Source organism: Lepisosteus oculatus, chromosome 21 (genome assembly GCF_040954835.1).
Source record: "Lepisosteus oculatus isolate fLepOcu1 chromosome 21, fLepOcu1.hap2, whole genome shotgun sequence".
Lineage (NCBI taxonomy): Eukaryota > Metazoa > Chordata > Actinopteri > Semionotiformes > Lepisosteidae > Lepisosteus > Lepisosteus oculatus.
Genome location: NC_090716.1, coordinates 1,011,423 through 1,034,755, shown reverse-complemented (window position 1 = coordinate 1,034,755; position 23,333 = coordinate 1,011,423). Strand labels below are relative to the sequence as shown.

At 47.7% G+C, this 23,333-nt stretch overlaps 1 protein-coding gene across 1 annotated transcript in view; it reads right to left on the bottom strand.

Annotated features, from left to right (window-relative positions):
* LOC107076083 (polymeric immunoglobulin receptor-like) overlaps positions 1-11,825 on the bottom strand; it is a 226,532-nt gene extending 214,707 nt beyond the window's left edge. The window contains exons 1-7 of the mRNA XM_069181730.1: positions 11,617-11,825; positions 11,324-11,495; positions 9,534-9,651; positions 8,384-8,728; positions 7,595-7,942; positions 6,806-7,153; positions 6,017-6,364 (exon numbers count right to left, since the gene is read on the bottom strand). Coding sequence (XP_069037831.1) covers positions 6,017-6,364; positions 6,806-7,153; positions 7,595-7,942; positions 8,384-8,728; positions 9,534-9,594 — 1,450 coding nt within the window. The 5' untranslated portion in view covers positions 9,595-9,651; positions 11,324-11,495; positions 11,617-11,825. The remainder of the gene's footprint in view (positions 1-6,016; positions 6,365-6,805; positions 7,154-7,594; positions 7,943-8,383; positions 8,729-9,533; positions 9,652-11,323; positions 11,496-11,616) is intronic.
* Positions 11,826-23,333: the final 11,508 nt, after the last annotated feature.

Genomic DNA, 23,333 nt, shown 5'->3' with positions numbered 1-23,333 from the left:
GCAGTTGTCTGAATTCTAGGATTACATTTGTTATTTAAGGGAAGAATGTTTCTCTAATCCTAGAGTATTTCTCACAGTGCAGCAGAAAGTTCTTCTCTGTCTCTGTTTCTTCCTGCTGGCAGTGGGAGCACAGCCTGTCCTCTCTGGGCAGCCAGGTCTGCCTGTGTCCACTCTCTATGGCCAGACTGTGGTCACCGAGCCTGTCCTCTCTGGGCAGCCAGGTCTGCCTGTGTCCACTCTCTATGGCCAGGCTGTGGTCATCGAGCCTGTCCTCTCTGGAGAGCCAGGTCCTTTATGTCCAGTCTCTATGGCCAGGCTATGTTCACTGAACCATCACATTGGGGGTGATGGAGGGGATCCCCATTACCTGTAAAGAGCCTTAAGTGGAGCTTCCAAAGAAGTGTCTAGAAAAGCACTATATCAAGGCTCCAGACTGCGACTGAAATGGTTGCAAATGCGACTAAAAATATAAGAATTTGCGACAATACTTTAAAGTCTAGTCGCCATTAGTGACAGACACCAAAACTTTGTTATTTTGTGTCGATATGTGATCAAATTTCATCTGGTGATGAGGTGTTACTTAATTCCATCTGTAGAGTGCACAGCACACGACGGTGACTGGTGGTTAAAAGGCAGCCAGCTAAGAAGCTACAGTATGCGCTAGAACACAACTTCAGCAAACCGTCCACACGCTGGCTGACCTGCTGACAACAGCGAAGCCTAAAATTACAGACATTTTTAAAGAGTTTGATGCTGCATCTCCAATCACAGCAATGGTTCCTCAAAACTCATGCAGCGAACTTAATGTGAGCACGGCCAACAGTACTTCTGAACCACCGTCTAAATCGAGCGATTCCTCCGTCAGAGGGTCTGAACGGCATTTCAGAACTTCGTGGCTTCAGGAATTTGCTTGGCTTAGGTATGATAAAGTATTGTGAATTTGTTCCGGTCAGGTAGTTGCAGGGAAAACTGAGTTTTTCAAAGGCACGAATAATTTCAGAAAAGAAACGGTAAAAAAACACAGAAAGAGTCAGAAGCATAAAAATGCTCGTGATTGTGTGATTGTGAAGTGTGCCCCAAGGCAAACACCTTTAGCCCGGGCTGTGTCTTGCGCCTGAGAAAAAACACCCGAGAAAGACTTTAAAGAACTTAAAATGAAATTTAATGCAGCCTACATGATCGCACGCGAGGAAGTCAGAAATCCAAAGATTTGTCCAATGGCTTAATTTTGAATGCTAAAAAAACAAAAGAAATAGTTTTCGATCCCAGAACAGTTGGTGATCACTCACAGGTAGTAATCCACAACAAATTTATCACTCAGGTTGATTCACACAAGTACTTAGGTGTACACACAGACAGTAGTAACCTGTGCTGGTCTACTCATGTTGAGAGTGTTTGCTCAAAGCTCAGCAGCGCTTATATTTCCTGCAAAGACTAAGAGTGTTTGGGGTTCGACTGGAAGTAATGCTCCTCTTTTACCATGCTGTAATCGAGAGCATTATCAGATATAGTATTTCAGTGTGGTTGGTAATCTATCAGTTCATTTTAAATCGCAAATTACCCGCCTCATCCAGACAGCTTTGAAGGTCATAGGAGTGAAACAGCACCCCTCCCTGCAGACAATCTGTGAAAAATCCCTCATCAAACAGGCAGGAAAAATTACATGAGATCCTTCCCACATCCTCAACTCTGAATATCTTCTGACAAACGTTTTAGGGTTCCTAAATGTAAGTCAAACAGATACAAACTTTCCTTAGTTCCACTCTCCATTAAAGCTGTCAACGCAAATGTCAAGGATAAACACAATTTCGACTCTTACAACCCACTTGAGTGCAATATATTTTGTGATGTGTTAGAAATGTTACATGTTGTTATGTGTTATACTGTACAAGTGCAATAGAGTGATGCGCAATGTTTTTCCTATTTTTTGTAATAGTATACAGTAATGTGCAATGTTTTCTTCTCTTTTTTTCCCTTTGCATTCTATTTAAATGTACAGAAGTGCTTGGTGTCCATAAAAATGTCCCTCAGGGGACAATAAAATCTTATCTTAAGTACCATTCACAAAATATGCCTCCCAAATCTTGCTCCCAAAATGAAAAAGAACAGAATGGGTGTATCAAAGACTTACTGTATGATAACGACACCGCGTGTGCTGAGTTTATTGGGTGCATTGCAGACTTAAAGCACAAACACTAAGCTGGTCTGCAAAGGCAAATTACATCTCGATCATTACAGAACTGTTGTATCTGGTGTAGCAGTGAACAGTCTTGTTGGATAAGCTGAGCTTAAACATTGCCGTGCTGAGGAATACTAAACACAAGAAAAGGTATACTTAATAACGCAGACCAGACTAATCCAAATCGATGGAAAGATAAAGTCTGTGCATTTGGGGCAGACAGAGCCAGTGTTAACATGAATGCATCAGGTGGAATAGGTGCACTCATAAGAGGAGAGAGAGGAGAAAATGTACTCTCATTCCACTGCTTACCACACAGACTGGAGCTGACCATGTTGGGCACTCAAACATGTCTTCCAATGATTCAAAAGGTCTATGATCTTCTGCAGCTGGTTTGGGAAACCTATCACTTCAGCCACAAAAGTAAGCGTGAGCTGAGAGCAGTTGGTGTGGAGGTGGGCTGTACAATCCGCAGTCCTTCAGCAGAGAGGACCCAGTGTTGGCTGCCTCATATTCCCTTTCTGCTTTCCTTTGTTCAGATCATAATACGGGACAAGGACAGCACACAGCTGTACACCATCGTATGAAGCACCTTGCTGCCACCTCAGAAAATACTGACATTAAAGGGAGAGCAAGGCACATTGCACAGCAAATGGAGAGTCTGATGTTTTTGGGGTTCTGTCACTTCCTTCATGACCTCTTTGGAGAAATCTCAAGGCTCAGTCTTACACTTCAGAAGAATTCCCTGATTTTGCCTCAAGCTGTGGCTACGATTAAAGGTTGTCATGACAATCAAACGTATGAAGAAAAGAGCATTGAGGAGTGGAAAGCTTCAGGAATTCATACAACACACTGGACTGGATGTTGTCCAGCAGGATGAGACACAGAGAGCAGACAGACACACAACTAAAAGGCAGAACAGTGAGTGGAGCTACATTTGCATTACCTTTCAAAACATCCAGCTCGAGGGCTTTCCAGAGTCATACAAGCTTCAGAGATGACCTTAACCCACAGATTGATAAAACACTGCAAATATCAGTCACAGAACTAGAAAAAAGATTTGGAATTATGATAGGTGATGAACAGCAAGGTAGCTCAGGAGGGGCGAGATCATTTGGTGTTTCTCTGTTTTCTGTCGTGATCCATGGCCTGATGACATCATCACCTCTGGAGAGGATGAGATTGACACTCTAGTAAAATGGTATAAAACCATCTTGCTGAAGAATGGGTGTGATGTAGAGGTAGTCCAGTCTGAGTGGAGACTGCTCAAATTGCTCATCAAAGGCCAGTTTGCAGACATGTCCTACAGCAGCTTGTGGAAGGTCATCTTGACAAAAGAGCCTTACTGTACAGATTTCAGGAATGTTTTGCATTTAGTTCAGACCACGCTTGTGCAGAACATATCGGCTGCACAGGGTGAACAAGGCTTTTCTGCACAAAACTGTCATGGCCTCACACAATCAGACACAAGGCTCCTCTAATCCCCGCCAACACAGACGCATTAATCAATCATCCAATCAGTCACCACTGCACCAGAGTACTTCAGGACTCTTTCTCAAAATCTCCGTGCTCAGAACTGGGTTTCCCACTGGAGCTCCTCGGTCAAGTGTTTGTATATAAGTGTACTATATTATTAATTATTATTATGATGTCTGCCTGTGTCCACTTTCTATGGCCAGGTCGTGGTCACTGAGCCAGTGTCAGTTACACTGAGGAGCAGGTACAGCCCCGAGAATGTACTGTAGCAGACCCTGCTGTTGCCACTGGTGAGGTAGAGCTGCCCTGGCCAAACAGGAACAACCAAGGTTTACTCTGCTACTGCCTGTGAGGGACCAGGAAACGTGTCCTCTGCTCTGAGTCTGTAAGTGAAGGACTGGGGGCACAGGCAGTGCCCATACTTCACCAGCCAGAGCCGCAGAAGGACGAGATCCCACAAGCCAGGACCGAGGCGTGATGAGAGTACGACAGGGAGTAAAGAGATACCGCTGGCGGCTCTCTGAGCCTGGGAACCCGTGAGCACAGGGCTCAGAGATCCTCGTGAGGTTATCACTCAGAGAGAGAGAGTACAAAAATGTGAAGGCGACCCAGGTACGACACTGGTCAACTTGAGTCTTAGTGTTTCCCCGGTGAGGGGACTCATAACTTCCACGCTCTCAGAGAAGAGTACAAACACGATTAGTGCGACACTCCGGGGGACGTGCCTGGATCAGTGCCCTGAGAGTGAAATACTCAACATGCGGAGCTGTTATTTCTCCAGCCTGTAACAAACGCTAAAGAGCTACAGGCTGATCTGCTCATCTAGCCTGGTTGGTAGAGAGAGGTGAATCGCTCTCAGATTCTCATCCAGCTGGTTCTTGAAAGAAACCAGGACATCAGACTGAACAACATGACTGGGGAAAGAGCCTCCTGTTCTTACTTTTAAATGCACATCCTTGTAGTTTCCACACATGTTCTCTGGTTAATGTTTCACAATTGATTCTGATTCTGAAGACGTCCAGTTGACTTTGTCAGTGACTCTGAGAATTTTAAAATGAATAAGAATTTCTTACACTTATATAGCGCTTTTCTGGACCCTCCACTCAGAGCTCTTTACAGGTCATGGGGATCCCCTCCACCCCCACCAGTGTGCAGCCCCACCTGGATGATGCTCCAGTACTCTCCCCACACACCAGTCTCTCTAAAGAGACTCAGTTCTTCCAGCCTGTCGGTGTGGGTGTCACGATCGCTACTCCTCCTCTTAAGGGCGCTCCAGCCCTTCCTTGTTCTACCTCATTCCCCACACCTGTTCCTTATTCCAGCCCCTCTTTAGTTCCACCTTAAAAGCCAGACGTAGTCGTTACTCGAGGTTCCTCATTGAATCCCGTTTCGTGAGAGCCCGGGTCCTGCAGCGTTTGGCTCCGTTATGATTTTAACTTTCTGTTCCTGATTCCCCCCGCCGGTTCCGACCCAGTTCCTGTTCCTTATCCCCCCGGATGGATCGCCTGGCCATGGACTTTTGCCTCTATTTTTGATTACCCGTTTGGATTTGCTATATGGATTGTTTGCCCCGGACTCACTCCCCCTGGACACCTGCACTCCTTGGACACGCCCCCCTGTCTCCTGACCCACTCCTGCATGATTTTTTCCCCAGTGTTTCCTCACAAATCCGGATCGTGTCGTCTGTATAGGGCCCGGAAAGATCTGTTTGTGTCAGTGGGACACTCCCTTCAGACTAAAGAGACTCCCCAACTCTTCTGATTAGGGTATGACCTTGGTGACAATTTTTAATTTTCCTGATCACAGAAACGCACAGAAGACACTGGTATTAAAAGCAAAATCCACCGCCGCCCCCCACCCGGGCAAACAGAGAAACACAACTGCAGAATCGTTACTGTCGCACCAGTGACAGAACTCGGCAGACGGGGTCACTGGAGGTCAAAGTCACCGTGCATGGTCACGTGATCACCCGACATACAAGGCGCTATATCTCGGGAACGCAAGCAGCACAAACGGTACTTTCAACAGCACAAACCGGCACGAATGCAGCGAATGAATGAGGTGGTTTTCATCATTTGTGCTGTCTGTAGGGGGGCCAAATTCACGGAGCTGTTTTAGCTTAGATTTTTACTAAATCCTTCTGAATTTCATCTGCTGCTTCTACTGAGTTAGCTAATCCTGGAATTTTGGAATTTAATTTGCAAACCTAACTAGCTTATTAACTCAGTATTATAACATTGTAGATATACCATATGGTATACATTTTATTCTGAGCTTTATTTAAACCCAGTTTCTGATAGAACCCCTCCTACAGGAAATAGACTTCATCCTGTGTTTCTGTGTGGAAGTGGTTTGACTTACCCAGCTCTATCAGCTCTGCTGTAGCTTCTGCAGACTCATGTTCACCAAAGACTCTGCACACAAACTGCCCCTTGTCTTCAGTCCTGACGTCCTTCAGCCACAGAGAGAAGTTTCCTCTGGGAATCTCCTGAGGGAAGAGCTCCGCTCGTCCCCGGTAGCTCAGATGCTGGGACTCCGGCCAGCTGTCCCCCTCAGAGAATGCATGTACAAGGACATCTGAGTCTGTCCTCCTCCACTGCACCTCCAGCTGCTCTGGGGGAAGGTGTGTGTCCACAGAGCAGTTCAGCACCACCTCCCCTCCAGGGTAGGACACAACAGCACGATCAGCTCCGGTCACAACTAGACTCTCTGTGAATCAACAGGAACAGCAAAATGCACTCAAGTCATTTAATTACAGTGACACTTGATCTTATATAATGGAGTGAAAATAAACCTAAACATTTAGATATACAATCTAAAGCAGACAAATGTCAATTATTTTTTCTCTCCTTACTTGAAAATAACCTTTCACAGCTGATGGACTGTGATCTATTGGACTATAAAGGACAGCATGTGTCACAGTGAGGTAAAGCCAAGCTCCCAACACTAAACTGCTTGTAGAAGAGAGATCACTCCCAGCTCACTCCTGCTGCACTCATGGGGCTGGCTCTTCCACTTCACTGCTGTTTGATCAGAAAGCTATATTTCAAGAGGTGTTTATAAATAGTGAGAGAATAGAGTGTCTCAGGCAGTGTTTTATTATTTCAATAACTGGACAAGCCAGTCTTGGGATGAGGAAACCTTACTCACTCTTTTCTTTCAGCTCCACTGTGGTCTCACCGGAGTCCTGCGCTGTGTAAACAGCACACCTGTACACTCCTGCGTCTTCAGGCATCATCCTCTCCAGCCGCAGAGAGAAGTTTCCTCTGGGAATCTCCTGAGGGAAGAGCTCCGCTCGGCCCCGGTAGCTCTGGTGCTGGGACTCCGGCCTGCTCTCCCCCTCGGAGAACAGGAGCACCAGGACTTCAGAGTCTGTCCTCAGCCACTCCACCTCCAGCTCCTCTGGGGGAATGTGTGTGTCCACAGAGCAGTTCAGCACCACCTCCCCTCCAGGGTAGGACGTAACAACACGATCAGCTCCAGTCACAACTAGACTCTCTGTGAATCAACAGGAACAGCAAAATGCACTCAAGTCATTTAATTACAGTGACACTTAATCTTATATAATGGGGTGAAAATAATCCTAAACATTTAGGTATACAATCTAAAGCAGACAAATGTCAATTATTTTTTCTCTCCTTACTTGAAAATAACCTTTCACAGCTGATGGACTGTGATCTATTGGACTATAAAGGACAGCATGTGTCACAGTGAGGTAAAGCCAAGCTCCCAACACTAAACTGCTTGTAGAAGAGAGATCACTCCCAGCTCACTCCTGCTGCACTCATGGGGATGGCTCTTCCACTTCACTGCTGTTTGATCAGAAAGCTATATTTCAAGAGGTGTTTATAAACAGTGAGAGAATAGAGTGTCTCAGGCAGTGTTTTATTATTTCAATAACTGGACAAGCCAGTCTAGGGATGAGGAAACCTTACTCACTCTTTTCTTTCAGCTCCACTGTGGTCTCACCGGAGTCCTGCGCTGTGTAAACAGCACACCTGTACACTCCTGCGTCTTCAGGCATCATCCTCTCCAGCCGCAGAGAGAAGTTTCCTCTGGGAATCTCCTGAGGGAAGAGCTCCGCTCGGCCCCGGTAGCTCTGGTGCTGGGACTCCGGCCTGCTCTCCCCCTCGGAGAACAGGAGCACCAGGACTTCAGAGTCTGTCCTCAGCCACTCCACCTCCAGCTCCTCTGGGGGAACGTGTGTGTCCACAGAGCAGTTCAGCACCACCTCCCCTCCAGGGTAGGACGTAACAACACGATCAGCTCCAGTCACAACTAGACTCTCTGTGAATCAACAGGAACAGCAAAATGCACTCAAGTCATTTAATTACAGTGACACTTGATCTTATATAATGGGGTGAAAATAATCCTAAACATTTAGGTATACAATCTAAAGCAGACAAATGTCAATTATTTTTTCTCTCCTTACTTGAAAATAACCTTTCACAGCTGATGGACTGTGATCTATTGGACTATAAAGGACAGCATCTGTCACAGTGAGGTAAAGCCAAGCTCCCAACACTAAACTGCTTGTAGAAGAGAGATCACTCCCAGCTCACTCCTGCTGTACTCATGGGGCTGGCTTTTCCACTTCACTGCTGGTTGATAAGAAAGCTATATTTCAAGAGGTGTTTATAAACAGTGAGAGAACAGAGTGTCTCAGGCAGTGTTTTATTATTTCATTAACTGGACAAGCCGGTCAAGGGATGAGGAAACCTTACTCACTCTTTTCTTTGAGCTCCACTGTTGTCTCACCGGAGCCCTGCGCTGTGTAAACAGCACACCTGTACACTCCTGTGTCTGCAGGCATCATCCTCTCCAGCCGCAGAGAGAAGTTTCCTCTGGGAATCTCCTGAGGGAAGAGCTCCGCTCGGCCCCGGTAGCTCTGGTGCTGGGACTCCGGCCTGCTCTCCCCCTCAGAGAACAGGAGCACCAGGGTGTCTGGATCTGTCCTCAGCCACTCCACCTCCAGCTCCTGCAGGGGGACAGTGCTGTCCACAGAGCAGGGCAGCAGCACCTCATCCCCAGGCCTGGCCACTAGAGGCTTCCTGGGGCCCTGCACAGAGAAACCTGGGGCCACAGAAGAGTGGATCATCAGGCCCAGAGCCAATGAGCCCTGTGATTACTGCAGGTACCGGTGCTTCAGGGTCACGATCCTCAAAACCTTATATAGGGTGACATAATTCTTATACAGAATACAGGTGTATTCTTACCACTATCACAATCCTGCACAAAATGACACTATTATACACTGTACAGCAATTAAATAAGAACTCTCATTCAAGTAAAGAGCAATCTTTCACATCACTACAACACTGGTCAGTCATGCTGGAAGGACATCACTGCAGACACACAGCAGACATTACTCCAGACACACGTACGCACCAGGCAGGCCTGAGGCTGCACAAATGTGTGTGTAAAGCTAGATTGACACCTATCCGGAGGACCTGTATGACCTGTATGACTGCAGAGTCTGCAGGTCTCTGCCCCCTGTGCTCTAACTGACCTGGTCTCCTGCTGTAAATTAAAAACCTTCTACCCCAGGAGGCCCCAACCCCAGAGTCAGGAGGCTGCTGTGCTGACATTTAAAACCTAATTTTATTCACGAAGCCTCCAAGGTACAGTATAAACAGAAATTGAAACTAATTTAACTAGGAACTTCCCCAGTTAGAGTCTGAGGCCTGTTTCAAAGATACACACAGGACAGGAAAGAAACCTTTAAGAACTGTACAACTGTACTTGCAAGACATCCTTCGATCCGATTTCAAATGTATTGATCATCAGTTTCTCAGGATTATATATTATTGAATTTGTCCTCTATCCCACCCTTCCTGAGCTGAGGAGAGGCAGGAGGAAGAAGAGGGAACTACTGTACCTTCAGTCCTCAAAGCTCCCCACACAGCAGCCAGGAGCCCCAGCACAGTCAGTGTCCTCATCTCTCCTGAGGGCCCTGGGCTCTACAGAGCTGTCAGAGTGAAGAGATCGCTGCAGAGCTGGGCGTACAGCACACAGGAAAGGAGAAGTCAGCACTGAGAAATGTAATCCTATAAAAATTAAATGATATCAATTTATAAAGCAAACTGTTTTACTTCCCTTTGAGCCAAAAAGCTACACTGTAACAGTATCGAAAACCTAATTTTTGACAAGTGATAAATAACTTGCTAAAACTTACTCACTTTAACAGAGAAAGGCCACTCAATGTTTAAGCTGCCATCCTGAAACTGCAGGGTAGTGCGAGACGTTACACTTTCATTTTCACTCTCTCCTGCCCACGCCCTCGAAAATCCAGCAAGGCCTTATGAATCCTTCTACAGCACCTTCAGGACTCGGTGTGCCAGAGAGCTTTCACAGGAGTACAGAGAGGGTACAGACACAGTCTAGTATCCCAGGGATTCTGATGGGAAGTGGGAGTTCCCAATATCAACAGTTCTTGTAGGAAACCTCTTGGGGTTTAAACTGGAAAACAACAAGACTCCTAAACAGATCAAAATACTGGCTGAAAAGATACATGATTGTCTAAACCCTTTGTGCAACACACAGATGACTAAAATGTGCCTTAAAGTTCACAGTATCAGAAAATGAGATGTTTTTACTGTACAGTATGTGATGTGGAGTTCCCTGGAACAGTAGTTTTGCTCCAGTTAAAATGGGGCCAGTAACTGAGGCTGGGGCAACAATCTCAGTGAGTGTGGGCACTGATACAGGAGACGAAAGAGACACATTGCAGCTGTAGGGCAGTGCTTGTCAAGAACTACTGTAAGTAGGAGAATCGATTCATTTCTGAACACCAAGGGGCCTGTGGTGGCATCAATGGAAGCACCCTGTCTCTTTAAAAAGTCCAAGCATCTTGACCAGAGTCCTGAACAACATACACATTTATGCCTCGAGTTTGTCAACCAAGCGTAGTGAAACAGTTAAAGTGGAACTGCAGTCCCAATTTCTACAGTAACAAAATAAATTCATTGATGTTATAGAATAAAACATCTAATTTCAAATTAAGCACAAAATCATTAACTCTGTGAAAGTGCTGTAAGTTGCCATGCTGTTGCAAAGCTCTGGTCTCACCATGGGTGAGAGGGTGAGTTCCCATGAATTGTGATGTGAATTGGCCCTTCCTGCTCACTAGTCCCTGTCATGACTGATGTACTGTGATGTACGAGTGGATCAGTACAGGTTGTGCAGCAAAAATTTCACTGCAGAAATGTTCCACTGTGATCAGCATGCAGGGTTAACCAGTAGTATTTGTTGGCAAAACTGTCCTGAAATTGAGAGCAATATTTCTACTGGGTTAAAGAGCTGGATTCACAAGCCTGTTTGTTTACAGTATTACAGGGCCTCATCACCTCACTGGAAGGTTTTGTTGCCTCGTTCTGAATCAGAGAACATGGCACTGTGGATACCTGGAAACTGGATGTAACTTGGAGGTTTTACAAGTTACTGTGTATATTTTACTTTTATTGTGGTTTGAAATGCACACATTAATGCTGATTCTTTCTAAACCCAAAATATGAACATAGCGTTGTGGTTCCCCTTTAATGAGCCCAAACTGCCACGTTGCTCAGCTGTGAGTGTGTGTGCTATTTGAAAGTGCTTCAACAAAGAGTGATGCTTTAGTGCTGGAGTGTGCTGTAAGTTTTCACTAATTAGTGACAAACTAGTGCCTGCCTCCAGGAAAGCGCTTCCTCTTCCTGCTCCTCAGTGAATCCCCGGACAGAAGGTGTCCATGCTGAGTGCTCCAGGGACAGAGATGATGTTGACTTGTGGGCCGCTGACAGTGAAGCTGAAGACCGGCCCCCATCTCCAGCTCCTGTACCAGTGGTGTCCTGTCTCTGGGCCTCTAGGAAATGCAGGAGACACACGTGATGGTGTTGGGCTGGGAGAACGATGTCTCACCTCTGTAGCTGTCTCTCTCACAGCTGGAGCTCGGGCTGGCTGGGTCCCCTGAGCGATGGCTGTACCTCTGCCAGGACGATGCAGACTCCCTCTTCAGGGCTGTCAGACCTCCTGCACTGACGAGGGCTGTGCTCTGGATGGACCGACACACACCAGTCCCACCACACAGCCTCATCACAGCCAGCAGCCAAATCACCCTGCAGCTCCCAGCTGGCAGCCCCCTGGAGCTCAGCAGTGTGAGCCTGGTCAGTACCTGGAGGGGAGACTCCTGGGAAAGCTGAGGCTGCTGCTGGAAGAGGTGTTAGTGGGGCCAGCAGGGGCGCTCACCCTGCGGTCTGTGTGGGTCCTAATGCCCCAGTGTAGTGACGGGGACACTATACTGTAAACAGGCGCCGTCCTTCACACGAGACGTAAAACTGAGGTCCTGACTCTCTGTGGTCATTAAAAATCCCAGGACATCTCTCGAGAAGAGTAGGGGTGTTACCCCAATGTCCTGGCCAAATTTCCTCCTGGCCTTTACCAGTTATGGCCTCCTAATAACCCCCGTCTCTGAACTGGCTTCATCACTCTGCTCTCCTCCCCACTGAGAGCTGGTGTGTGTGAGAGGACTGGAGCATCATCCAGGTGGGGCTGCACACTGGTGGGAGTGGAGGGGATTTGAGTGGTAAAGAGCTCTGAGGGGAGTGTCCAGAAAGGTGCTATATAAGTGTGAGGAATTGTCATCATCATCTTCATCATCACAGCTGTGGTGCTGCTGGTACAGTATGACCTGGCACCAGGACTGGGGCTGGAAAGGCCAGCTATGACTGCTGTAGCTGCGTGAAAGAGGTTGGCCTCTGCTGTAGACCCACGAGCAGGGGAATCTGTTTGATGTTGACACTCATAACAAGGACTGCACTGGCCCTCCCAGGGCCCCTCTGGGGACTGTGGTCTCCTACGTGCAGATGGAGACGGGCCCTCTGGAGAATGAGAACAGGCACGTCCACATGAGTCAGTGGTGTCCAGTTTCAGTGTGAGTCTGTCTAGCCCGGCTGCCAGCTTGATGTCAGACAAGCTATGGGCTGGAGTGGAGAGAGCAGGCGGTGGAGCAGACATTGGCACTGGAGCTGGGAAGGAGATGTGGAGTGAGGAACGCACTCTCTCACACTGGCCAGATATCTTTAGAGCTTCATCCAGCACGGCGACACCAGACTCCAGGACAAGTCCAGCAGTTCTCCTGCAATGGCAGTTTGTCCATGTTCCGGGAAAGCTTGCAGTACAGGGAGACACAGCTGTGCTCCGTACACCTCCACAGCTTCATCAGGCTGAGGCAGCTGTGCATTCAGATATGTCTGAACTGCTCTGAGTTCCTGTTTTGGTCCAAAAACTGATTGCATGTGTTTTCAAGTGTCATAATCGTCACATTTCACTGTATCCAGGAGACTGTCCCTGTAACTAAACACAGCACCTGCCAGTCCGGATGGAAGAATTTCGGCAGGCTGTGCTTGATCCATACCTGAAGTCTCACAGCACCCTTGAAACCATCTAGCCCACCCTGAAAAACTTCAGCACCTCCACCAGAGAAATGCAGCAGCAAAACAGCTTTAAAGTGCCTCACAGGGGACGTGTCATCGTCAGACATGGCCGTAGATGTACTCAAGGTCAGAACAGGTGACTGGGACTCTCACCTCACCAGTTCACTCCAGGAATCTCCAGAACTAGTCGATTTACTGGCTTTTAACCGCAGGCAGAAGAACAACCCGTCTGCAGTCTGTCCGCTGTAACTGCGTCACGAAGGAAACCGCAGTGAAACACTGGGGATGCGGTGCTGAAGAGTCTCAGCTGGAAGCTCTGAAGTTGGTAACGAAGAGGCTTGAGCTCCTCACGGGCTGGGATGGAGGAAAAAGGAGCTGAGAAGAAGTAACAAATCGCAGAGCAGTGCGTTTGGATTCACAGTAAAGAGAAGCAAGAAAAAAAACACGAAAGGAAATATTTCTCCCCAAGTGACAGAGTAAGGAGTCTGGTGAAGGTGCTCGTCCTGCTGAGCGGACTGAGGGGGAGAGGCGGGGCGGGGAACTGGCGCTCAGGAGGATACAGAGGGAGAGGTGCTCAGGAGGATACAGGGGGAGAGGCGGGGTGGGGAACCGGCGCTCAGGAGGATACAGGGGGAGAGGTGCTCAGGAGGATACAGGGGGAGAGGCGCTCAGGAGGATACAGGGGGAGAGGCGCTCAGGAGGATACAGGGGGAGAGGCGGGGTGGGGAACCGGCGCTCAGGAGGATACAGGGGGAGAGGTGCTCAGGAGGATACAGGGGGAGAGGCGCTCAGGAGGATACAGGGGGAGAGGGGGGGCAGGGAACTGGCGCTCAGGAGGATACAGGGGGAGAGGTGGGGCAGGGAACTGGCACTCAGGAGGATACAGGGGGAGAGGTGCTCAGGAGGATACAGGGGGAGAGGTGCTCAGGAGGATACAGGGGGAGAGGCGCTCAGGAGGATACAGGGGGAGAGGTGCTCAGGAGGATACAGGGGGAGAGGTGCTCAGGAGGATACAGGGGGAGAGGTGCTCAGGAGGATACAGGGGGAGAGGCGCTCAGGAGGATACAGGGGGAGAGGCGCTCAGGAGGATACAGGGGGAGAGGCGCTCAGGAGGATACAGGGGGAGAGGCGCTCAGGAGGATACAGGGGGAGAGGCGCTCAGGAGGATAGAGGGGGAGAGGCGCTCAGGAGGATACAGGGGGAGAGGGGGGGCAGGGAACCGGCGCTCAGGAGGATACAGGGGGAGAGGCGCTCAGGAGGATACAGGGGGAGAGGCGCTCAGGAGGATACAGGGGGAGAGGTGGGGCAGGGAACCGGCACTCAGCCATCAAGAAGAGAAGAAACGTTCAAACCGCAGGACAGGGACCAGACTCACACAGGCTCACACTCCTGTCCGTGGAAAACACCCGGGTGGGGCTTGAGGGTGCAGGCATTCGTGTGCAGGAAGACGGGCTGTCAGAGCCGGCCGGTTCTCAGAGTTTATTGCGACAAAAACAGAGAAAAAGACCCGGAGAAAAATAACGGCCTCCCTCCCCCGGGGTCAGAGTTCACGCATGACAATGGAAAGGGCCTGGAGGGACTCTGTCAGTGTGCAGATCCACTGGGACTGACTAACTGGACAATCACCCCATTAATAATAATAATAAATCCTTCACCAGTGTGCAGCCCCACCTGGATGATGCTCCAGTCCTCTCACACACACCAGCTCTCAGTGGGGAGGAGAGCAGAGTGATGAAGCCAGTTCAGAGATGGGGGTTATTAGGAGGCCATGACTGGTAAGGCCAGGGGGAAACTTTTATAATAAGCCCCTTGCCTTCTGTCCTGAGGCAGCCAGGCTGTCCTGCTGGCCCTGGTCCTGTGACCCTCCTGCTGAGGAGCAGACAGAGGAGATGCTGGAGGCCCTGCAGTGTGCAGGACCCAGGAGACACAGGAGAGGAGCAGCTGCAGTGAATCAGGGGCTCTTCTAGGAGATGAGAGAGCTGTCAGGCAGTGCAGGTGACACTGGAGGGTGAGGAAGGGTCTTGATTCCCAAAGCCCACAGAGACTAAGCCAGTGACAGAAGATCAGATCAGCTGGAAGCCGTGGTCTGTACAAAGATCAGTCAGTTGAGCAGAACTAACAGGACTGTCTGGGGTAACTAGACTGGTTGAAATGACAACAGAAGGGATGAGAACAAACACAGAGGGGACAACAAAAACAACAGCAGAGCCAGTGGCAACGAGGGGAAAGAGCAGCAGACAGAGATCACAATGGCAGCCATGTTTCAGACACACAGAAACAAGAAAGACAAACCAGACAACAAGGACAAAGATGATCATAGCAGACAAAACTGAAAACATTCGGAGGCCAGGGGCTCAGTTTGTTCACATGAGTCATCTGTAGATCACTGATCTGAAGATCTCCAGGTGCTTCAGTCTGGTCACATGAATGATCTGTAGATCACTGATCTTAAGATCTGCAGGTGCTTCAGTCTGTTCACATGAATGATCTGTAGATCACTGAACTGAAGATCTGCAGGTGCTTCAGTCTGTTCACATGAATGATCTGTAGATCACTGATCTGTAGATCTCCAGGTGCTTCAGTCTGTTCACATGAATGATCTGTAGATCACTGATCTGTAGATCTCCAGGTGCTTCAGTCTGTTCACATGAATGATCTGTAGATCACTGAGCTGAAGATCTTTACAAGCTGTTTCATCAAGGAAAGAGCTCCATCAACACAGCTGGGAATGTATTTCAAAAACATCTTTAACAAATAGCAAAGATGCTGAAAGGACAAAGACACAAAGACAACAGAGGCATGTCAACAAGGACATGAAGGACAGACAGGACGAAGACAAGGAGGGAGAAGGAGAGGGGAGATTGAGGATGAAGAGAAGGACCAGTCAAGAAATCAGATTTATGACACTGACTTTTAATACAAATTCTGCTTGAAAGAAATAATACATTAACACATGTAAGAGACATACATGCATGATGAGAAAGAAAAAAATAAAATTAAAATACACAATCATCCACATTTAGCAAGTTCATAAGTGTGGGAATAAAAGATCAATTTGCTCTGAGCAGTTACCCTGTGGTGAAGCAGTGTACTTGTGGCAGGTTGGCTCTTCTGTGATTTGTTTACCCAAGGCTCACTATCTGAATAAACTTGAACGGGTTTTGTAAGAATCACAGTTTCCTTGCAGAAAGATGTATAACTGCAGAGCACAGCTGTGAGTCTGGCTGACTGGTCGCAGGTGTAACAGGCCAGACCAGCCGGTGCAAGAAGAACAGACCCTGACTGGCAGCATTGAGCTTCCTCCCTCTGCAGTGCTGTCCTGCAGGTGGGTGTGAGGAGCAGTGCTGAGCTCAGACGAGCCCAGAGAAGGATCCACAGCAGCCTCGTACGCCTCTCTGATTGAACCCGGGTTCTACTGTTACAAGCTGGGCAGTTGGCATACTGGGAGAAATTATTCATAGACTTTCTCGGGTTGCAGTGGTTAAAATCACCCAGGATCAAATTAGGTGCGTTGTGGGACAGAGATTTTACAGAGAGAGTCACATTACAAGGGCTGTTTACTGTCTTTGTATCATTTGCTTTGGGGAATGTAAACAACAGTTATGGACATCTGGGGGAATTCTCTGGGCAGATGAAAAGGTCTCCCTGATACTGAGAGCAAGTCAATATCAGGAAGACAGAGCCTCTCTCGCACTGTGACGATGCTGATACACTCCCAGACAGTTCTGTCTCAGTCCAGCACGAGCAGGGCGCCAAACCCATCAACGGTCAGGTCTGGGTCCAAATCTGAGTCTGTGAGACAGGTCTCTGTAGAGGCCAGCAGGCCAGCAGTCCTGCAGCCATAGAGACAGCTGACACTTGCTTGTAGCTCATCAGCCGTGATCCTAAGTGACTGGACATTACTGAGGTTATCAATGGCAGAAGGTCGAGATTATTACTCCTCACATGGACTCTGTCCCTTTCCCACGCTTGCAGCCTGGTTTCTTAAATTGTCTTTGTTTTTTCCCTCGTGCTGTTGAGATGTTCACCTCAATAGCGTTCTGCAGAAATATGTCCACAGAGTGATCCTGCAGACCTGCCTGGTTCTGTAGCAGGAATTCTCTAGAGTCCTGCTTCTTGTTGCATGTGGAGGACTCGGTGCCAGTAGACTCTGTGTACAGTTCAGAGAGGCACTAACAGTAATAAAAAAACAGGTCCATTTTCAGTCCATTCTCATACACAGATGCCCCAAACAGTAAACAATTAACATGACTAGAAACAGACTCACACAGGACTTTACAGATCAAAACTTTAACTTTCAACTTTATTTTATTTGTCGTTATACTGACACAGGTGCATATTATAGTGAAAAGTGTTTCTCATTAGTCACTCAGGTGCAGTATATAAATAGAATAGAAGATAAGACAATAGACACGAAAACAATAACAATAACAGTGTAATAACATAACGTAATCAAAACTGTGCAAATACGCAAAGAAAATAATACAACAGGACAAAAACAGTGCAAAGTAATTTGGGGAACAGTATGGTGATTAATACATATTACAGCTAATACAGTTTTAAGTCCATTTTTAGCTTCCATTCAGTTGTGGTGTGTGTAGTGGTGTTGGAGTACAGTCCTTGTGGGTACAGGAAGAAGTGAGGAGAGATGACAGTATGTTGGGAGGGACTGGGGGCGTCACCAGCTTGACGGCTCTGGGGAAGAAGCTGTTTTGGACTCTAGTTGTGTGCGACTGGAGTGTCCGGAACCTTCTGCCAGACGGTAGGGGGACAAACAAGTTATGATTGGGGTGAGTGGGGTCAGATATAATTTTGGTGGCTTGTTTCAGACTCCTGGTGTTGTAGATTTCCTGGATGGATGGTAAGGCACTGCTGATGATGTGTTGGGCAGTTTTGACCACCCGCTGCAGGACCTTACAGTCGGATGCGGTGCAGTTGCCGTATCAGACTGTGAAGCAGCTGGTCAGTATGCTCTCCACCGTCCATCTGTAGACGTTGGTGAGGATCCGTGGACGCAGGCGTATTTTCTTCAGCCTTCTCAGGAAGTACAGCCACTGTTGTGCCTTCTTGATGAGACTGGAGGTGTTTAGTGTCCATGACAGGTCCTTAGAGATGTGAACACCTAGGAATTTGAAGTCCTTCACCATCTCCACCGCAGTCCCTCCAATGTAGATGGGGGAGTGGACTTTTCCTTGTCTCATGAAGTCAACTCTCAGCTCTTTGGTTTTGCTGATGCTGAGACATAGGTTGTTGGTTCGGCACCAGTCTGCAAGTTGTTTTATCTCCTCCCTGTAGGCAGCCTCATCGTTGTCAGTGATCAGGCCCACGACTGCGATATTGTCAGCAGACTTGATGATAGTGTTTGTGCTGAACGTCGCAGTACAGTCGCGGGTGAACAGGGAGTAAAGCAGTGGGCTGAGCACACAGCTTTGAGGGGCTTGTTAAGGGTAAGTGTGTTGGAGGTGAGGTTGCCAATCCTGACAGTCTGGGGTCTGCTGGTGAGGAAGTCTAGGGTCCAGCTACAGAGGGTGGTATCTAGACCTAGAGCCCTGAGTTTGGTAGAGAGTTTTATGGGTATGATGGTGTTAAATGCTGAGCTAAGGTCAATGAACAGCATTCTTGTATAGGTGTTCCTTTTATCCAGGTGGGTCAGTGTGGTGTGTAAAGCTATAGAGATTGCATCCTCCGTGAAGCGGTTTGTGCGATAGGCAAACTGGAGAGGATCCAGTGTTTTTGGAATGCTGGCTTTAATGTGTGGAATTAGTAGTTTTTCAAAGCACTTCATTATGATGGGGGTGAGTGCAATAGGATGGTAGTCGTTCAGGCATATGGAGGCTGATTTTTTTGGTACTGGCACGATGGTGGTCGTCTTGAAGCAGCGAGGTACAGTGGCCTGGGCCAAGGACAGGTTGAAGATGTCATTACAGACATCTACAGTATCTGCCAGGCACATGTTCTGAGTACCAGGCCAGGGATACCATCAGGTCCAGCAGCTTTCTGTGTGTTCACTCTACTTAGTGATTTCCACACATCTAGCTTGGACAGTGTGGGGGGTGGGGTGGCAGGGGAGTCAGTGGTCCAGGTGGTTTGTTCAGGGTTTTGAGCTTCGAAGCGTAGAAGGTGTTAAGCTTGTTTGGAAGAGAGGGGTCAGTAGCGCTTACAGGGCTTGTTTTGCTCTTGTAGCTTGTGATTGTATGTATGTCTTGCCACATGCGTCGTGGGTTAGCGTTGGTGTTGGAGTGGTGTTCTATCTGGGATTTGTACTGTTTCCTGGCAGATTTTATGCCAGCTCTTAATTTTTTCCTAGCCCCTCTCAATTCTTCCTCATTACCAGATTTGAAGGCTGCATCACGGGCAGCGGATCTCGGTGACCATCCAGGGTTTTTGATTCGGGAGTCTGCGTATCTTTTTAACGCTCACCACATCATCAGCACATTTGCCGATGTAGCTGGTGTCTGACGATGCAGACATGTCAATATCGGTGTGGGATCCGTGGGAGGCTGCATCTTTGAACACACTCCAGTCTGTGCACTTAAAACAGTCCTGAAGCATTGATTCTGCCTCTTTGGTCCATGTTTTTACAGCTAGAACTGAACCCTTGGTGCGTAAGTAGGCTGGGAGTAGGAACAGGGAGGTGTGGTCAGATTGTCCAAGAGGGGGTGAGGTGCTGCTTTGTAAGCACCGGGTACATTAGTATAGTGTAAGGTCTAGTGTGTTGTTTCCTCTGGTGGGACAGTCAACGAGTTGGAAAACAAGTTACACTTCTCACCACCAAACAAGACACACAACCTCACAGTGAGTGTCTGTGGGTGCTGGTGACACTGAGTGACAGTGGGTGTCCGTGGGTGTCCGTGGGAGTCTGTGGTTGACAGTGGGTGTCTGTGGGTGACAGTGGGAGTGAGTGTTCCTGCTCTCTTCAGGTCTGGGTCCTGCCATCAGTCAGACTCCTTATTGAGCTGAGCTTCTCCTGGGCTTCTCTCTTCTTCAGGGGAGTTGGAGTCTCTCTGTAACAGAAAGACAAACTTTCACTGGACTGCAGTCTGTCTGTGAGGGACTGTCAATGGATCAGCGTCTACAAACCCACAGGGGATAAGAGAGCCACACACTCCAGATCCTTGTGAAAAAGTATTTTCATTTGGAGTTTCATTGGCTGTTGTTTATTACAACAATTACAACAGGTTTCTACTGAGAGTGGTAATTCTGGAATTACCACAGTAAACAGGGGAAAGCATCCTGTTTCAGATACAAAGGGAAAGGAGACACTAATACAGTAGATGAAATGTATTTTAAAGTACCAAGCTTTGAGTCAACAGCTGTTTCGAGTCAAGCCTTCTCGATGTGAATGAACATGTGACATCACTCCTTGTGTACAGGGACAGAGGAGATGAAATGTATTTAACACAAAGCTTTGAAGAAACAGAGAGTGGTATTGCCAGGTTTTCCTTATAGAGTTTGCTTTGCCTGTTTTGAGCCAGGCCTGTCCAACATGCACGAACACGGTGTGTCACTCCCCACGATGTGTGCAGATGAGGTGACATTCGATTTCATCAAACTACAAGTGGAGAACTAAAAAATCCTAAAAGCATTTTTGGCTGGAATGCTAAGAGCTACTGGAAAAGAAGCATCGCAAAAGCAGCAAGAACAGAAAGCGTTCTGACCCTGATCCGTAGCCACTGGTGGCGTCACGAGAGAGTGTCTCATCACCTTTTTATAACAGTGCACCTCTCGTGCTCGTGCACCTCAAGCGCACACCTGCTCTACGTCACAGAAGTGTGGTCCTGGGGAAGGGCTTAGGGCTTAGTGAGAGATCTGGGACACAGCCTGTACCCCCCCTGTGACCTGGAGCTTCACAGGCGCAGAGGAGTTTGAGCTCTTGGCCAGAAGGGGGCGCCTCTGAGGAGATACAGCAAGATGGCGGCCAGCTGAAACCTGTTTTGTATATGATGAAAATTACTGTATGATGTCTTATTTCCCAATACATTGATGTAGAAAATTTCTGTTTAGAATCGTATGCCTTGGTATTCCAGCTCTTGTTTGTTATTTCTCTGAGCGTTTTACTTCAACTCTTTCCCAAAATAAATAAGCCCAACTTGGCAAATTTGCTGATTTAGCATTACTTGAAAAAGCCTCCTGTAGATAACTCACTGATTCGGCACGGATACCATCACCCATCCAACCTCTGGTATAAACAAGAGAAAAGAGAAGCATCCTTCAAAAAAACAGCGGCCATCAGGAGGACAGAAACACTCTGTAGCACTTTGTAGCAGGTACGAGCTGTGGAGCTGTGAGTCAGGGCTTATACTCCATTGACCGTCAACTGAGCTCAAGTGACCCACAGCTGGAGCAGCTACTGATATCACCTCTGATCCTCATACTTCATGAGTCAGAGTCTGAGTCTGATCCTGAGCTCACACTCCCTCAACAGCAAACTGAGCTCAAGCCACCCACAGCTGGAGCAGCTACCAAATATCAGCTCCGACCCCGATACTCCTGCAAAGCCTCAGATCAAGACCATGAAAGAGGAACCGTCCCTGCTTGAGCTGCAGAATAACACTGTGCTTCTCCTCTCCAGGAAAATTCTCGAGAGAGCAGATCATCTGGAGGACAGGGTTAGAAAGAATTGCATCGGCATCGACACATTAGAAACATCCACACTTAATGAGGTAAAGGACTTCCAATCTGATGTGAACACAGTGGAAACATTGACCAAGAACAAACACTAAATTAACTGGAGCAGAAGATAAATAAGGTGGAAAGTTACCGTCAGAGCTGGGTCCTGAGGCTGCACAGGAGGATGAGGAGAAGATGAAACACACAGTGACCGGTATCTGAGGAGCTGTCGTTCCTGAACACAAGGACAGATTCAAGGCTGATGTGAATCTTGTCCTCAGGTTGGGACCGAGGGAACAGCGATCATTCAGTCACCAGCACATCTACTCATGATCCGCTTTGGAAAGGAGCCAAGACCTGTGAGTTTCTGGAGCCGGAGCGCCTGCGGACCAGAGGAGCTGAGCTCAGGGGAGGTGGTGGTGAGGAAACTGCGGAGTCGAGGTTCACCGATGGTGAAGTGAAACTGAAGTGAAACAGGAATAAAGGAGGGACTGTTCTTGTGGTGTTTACAATCCCCAACATAAGATTTCTGTAAGAGATATAAGTGCCTGTTAGCTCTTTTACATCTTATTTCTTATTTTTTTATGGTTGTTTTGTTGTGCAAGGGATTTAGTCCAGATTCTTATTTTTTAGAACATTTTCTTTTGACTTGAACTTCTGGAAGATCAATGGGGCAGTGATGTCTGAGAGTAATCCTCCTGCTGGGGCTGCAAGAGGTACTTTGAAAGGTACATTTATTGGCAGTAAAATCATAATGGAGGGAGATTGATTGTTGTGACAGGAGCTCTTGGGGGAAAATATTTCTTTCAGGGAAATATGTCTTTAATTACAAAATAATAGCGCTCTGTTTCTTAAAGTTGAGGAAGAGATCACCAAGATTAAAAATAAGTTTCAGGATATTGAAATCATTCTCGGAGGAGAATTTAATACAGTTTTTGATGCCATGATAGACAGATTCCCTGTGCCTATTAGATCAGCCCTCAGGCTCAGGGCTGTATAGGTTATGTCTAGGAGTCATTGACTTACTGCAAGGAGATTTGAACGTCCAGGACTAAAGGAGTTCATAAGGTGTAATATAGACAGATCTAACAGTCTAGAACTGTTTTTGGTAAAAAGGGAACTGCAACATTATTTTCACAATTCAGGGTTAGAAAGAATCAGTACTGATGAGGGCATTTCAAACCACAGTGAAAGTAAAATGTGCACAGTAACTTGTAAAACCTCCAATTCACATCTCAAAACAGATTAAATATCCTGGTGGGCGCAGAGCCATGTTCAGCGATTCAAAACGAGGCAAGAAAACGTCCAGTGAGGTGAAACCCTGTTACACTGTAAACCAGCAGGCTTGTGAAAACAGCTCTTTAATCCAGCAGAAATAGTGCTCTCGCTCTCAACGACACATAGTTTGTACTGTACTTGTTCACTCTGCCTGCAGATCATGTTGGAACATCTCTGTGGGGCAACGTCTCCTGCACAACCTGCACTTATTCAGTCGTAACTGTGATTAATAATAATACCTCCTTACACTTGTATAGCGCTTTTCTGGACACTCTCCTCAGAGCGCTTTACAGGTCATGGGGATCCCCTCCACCCCCACCAGTGTGCAGCCCCACCTGGATGATGCTCCAGTACTCCCACACACATCAGCTCTCAGTGGG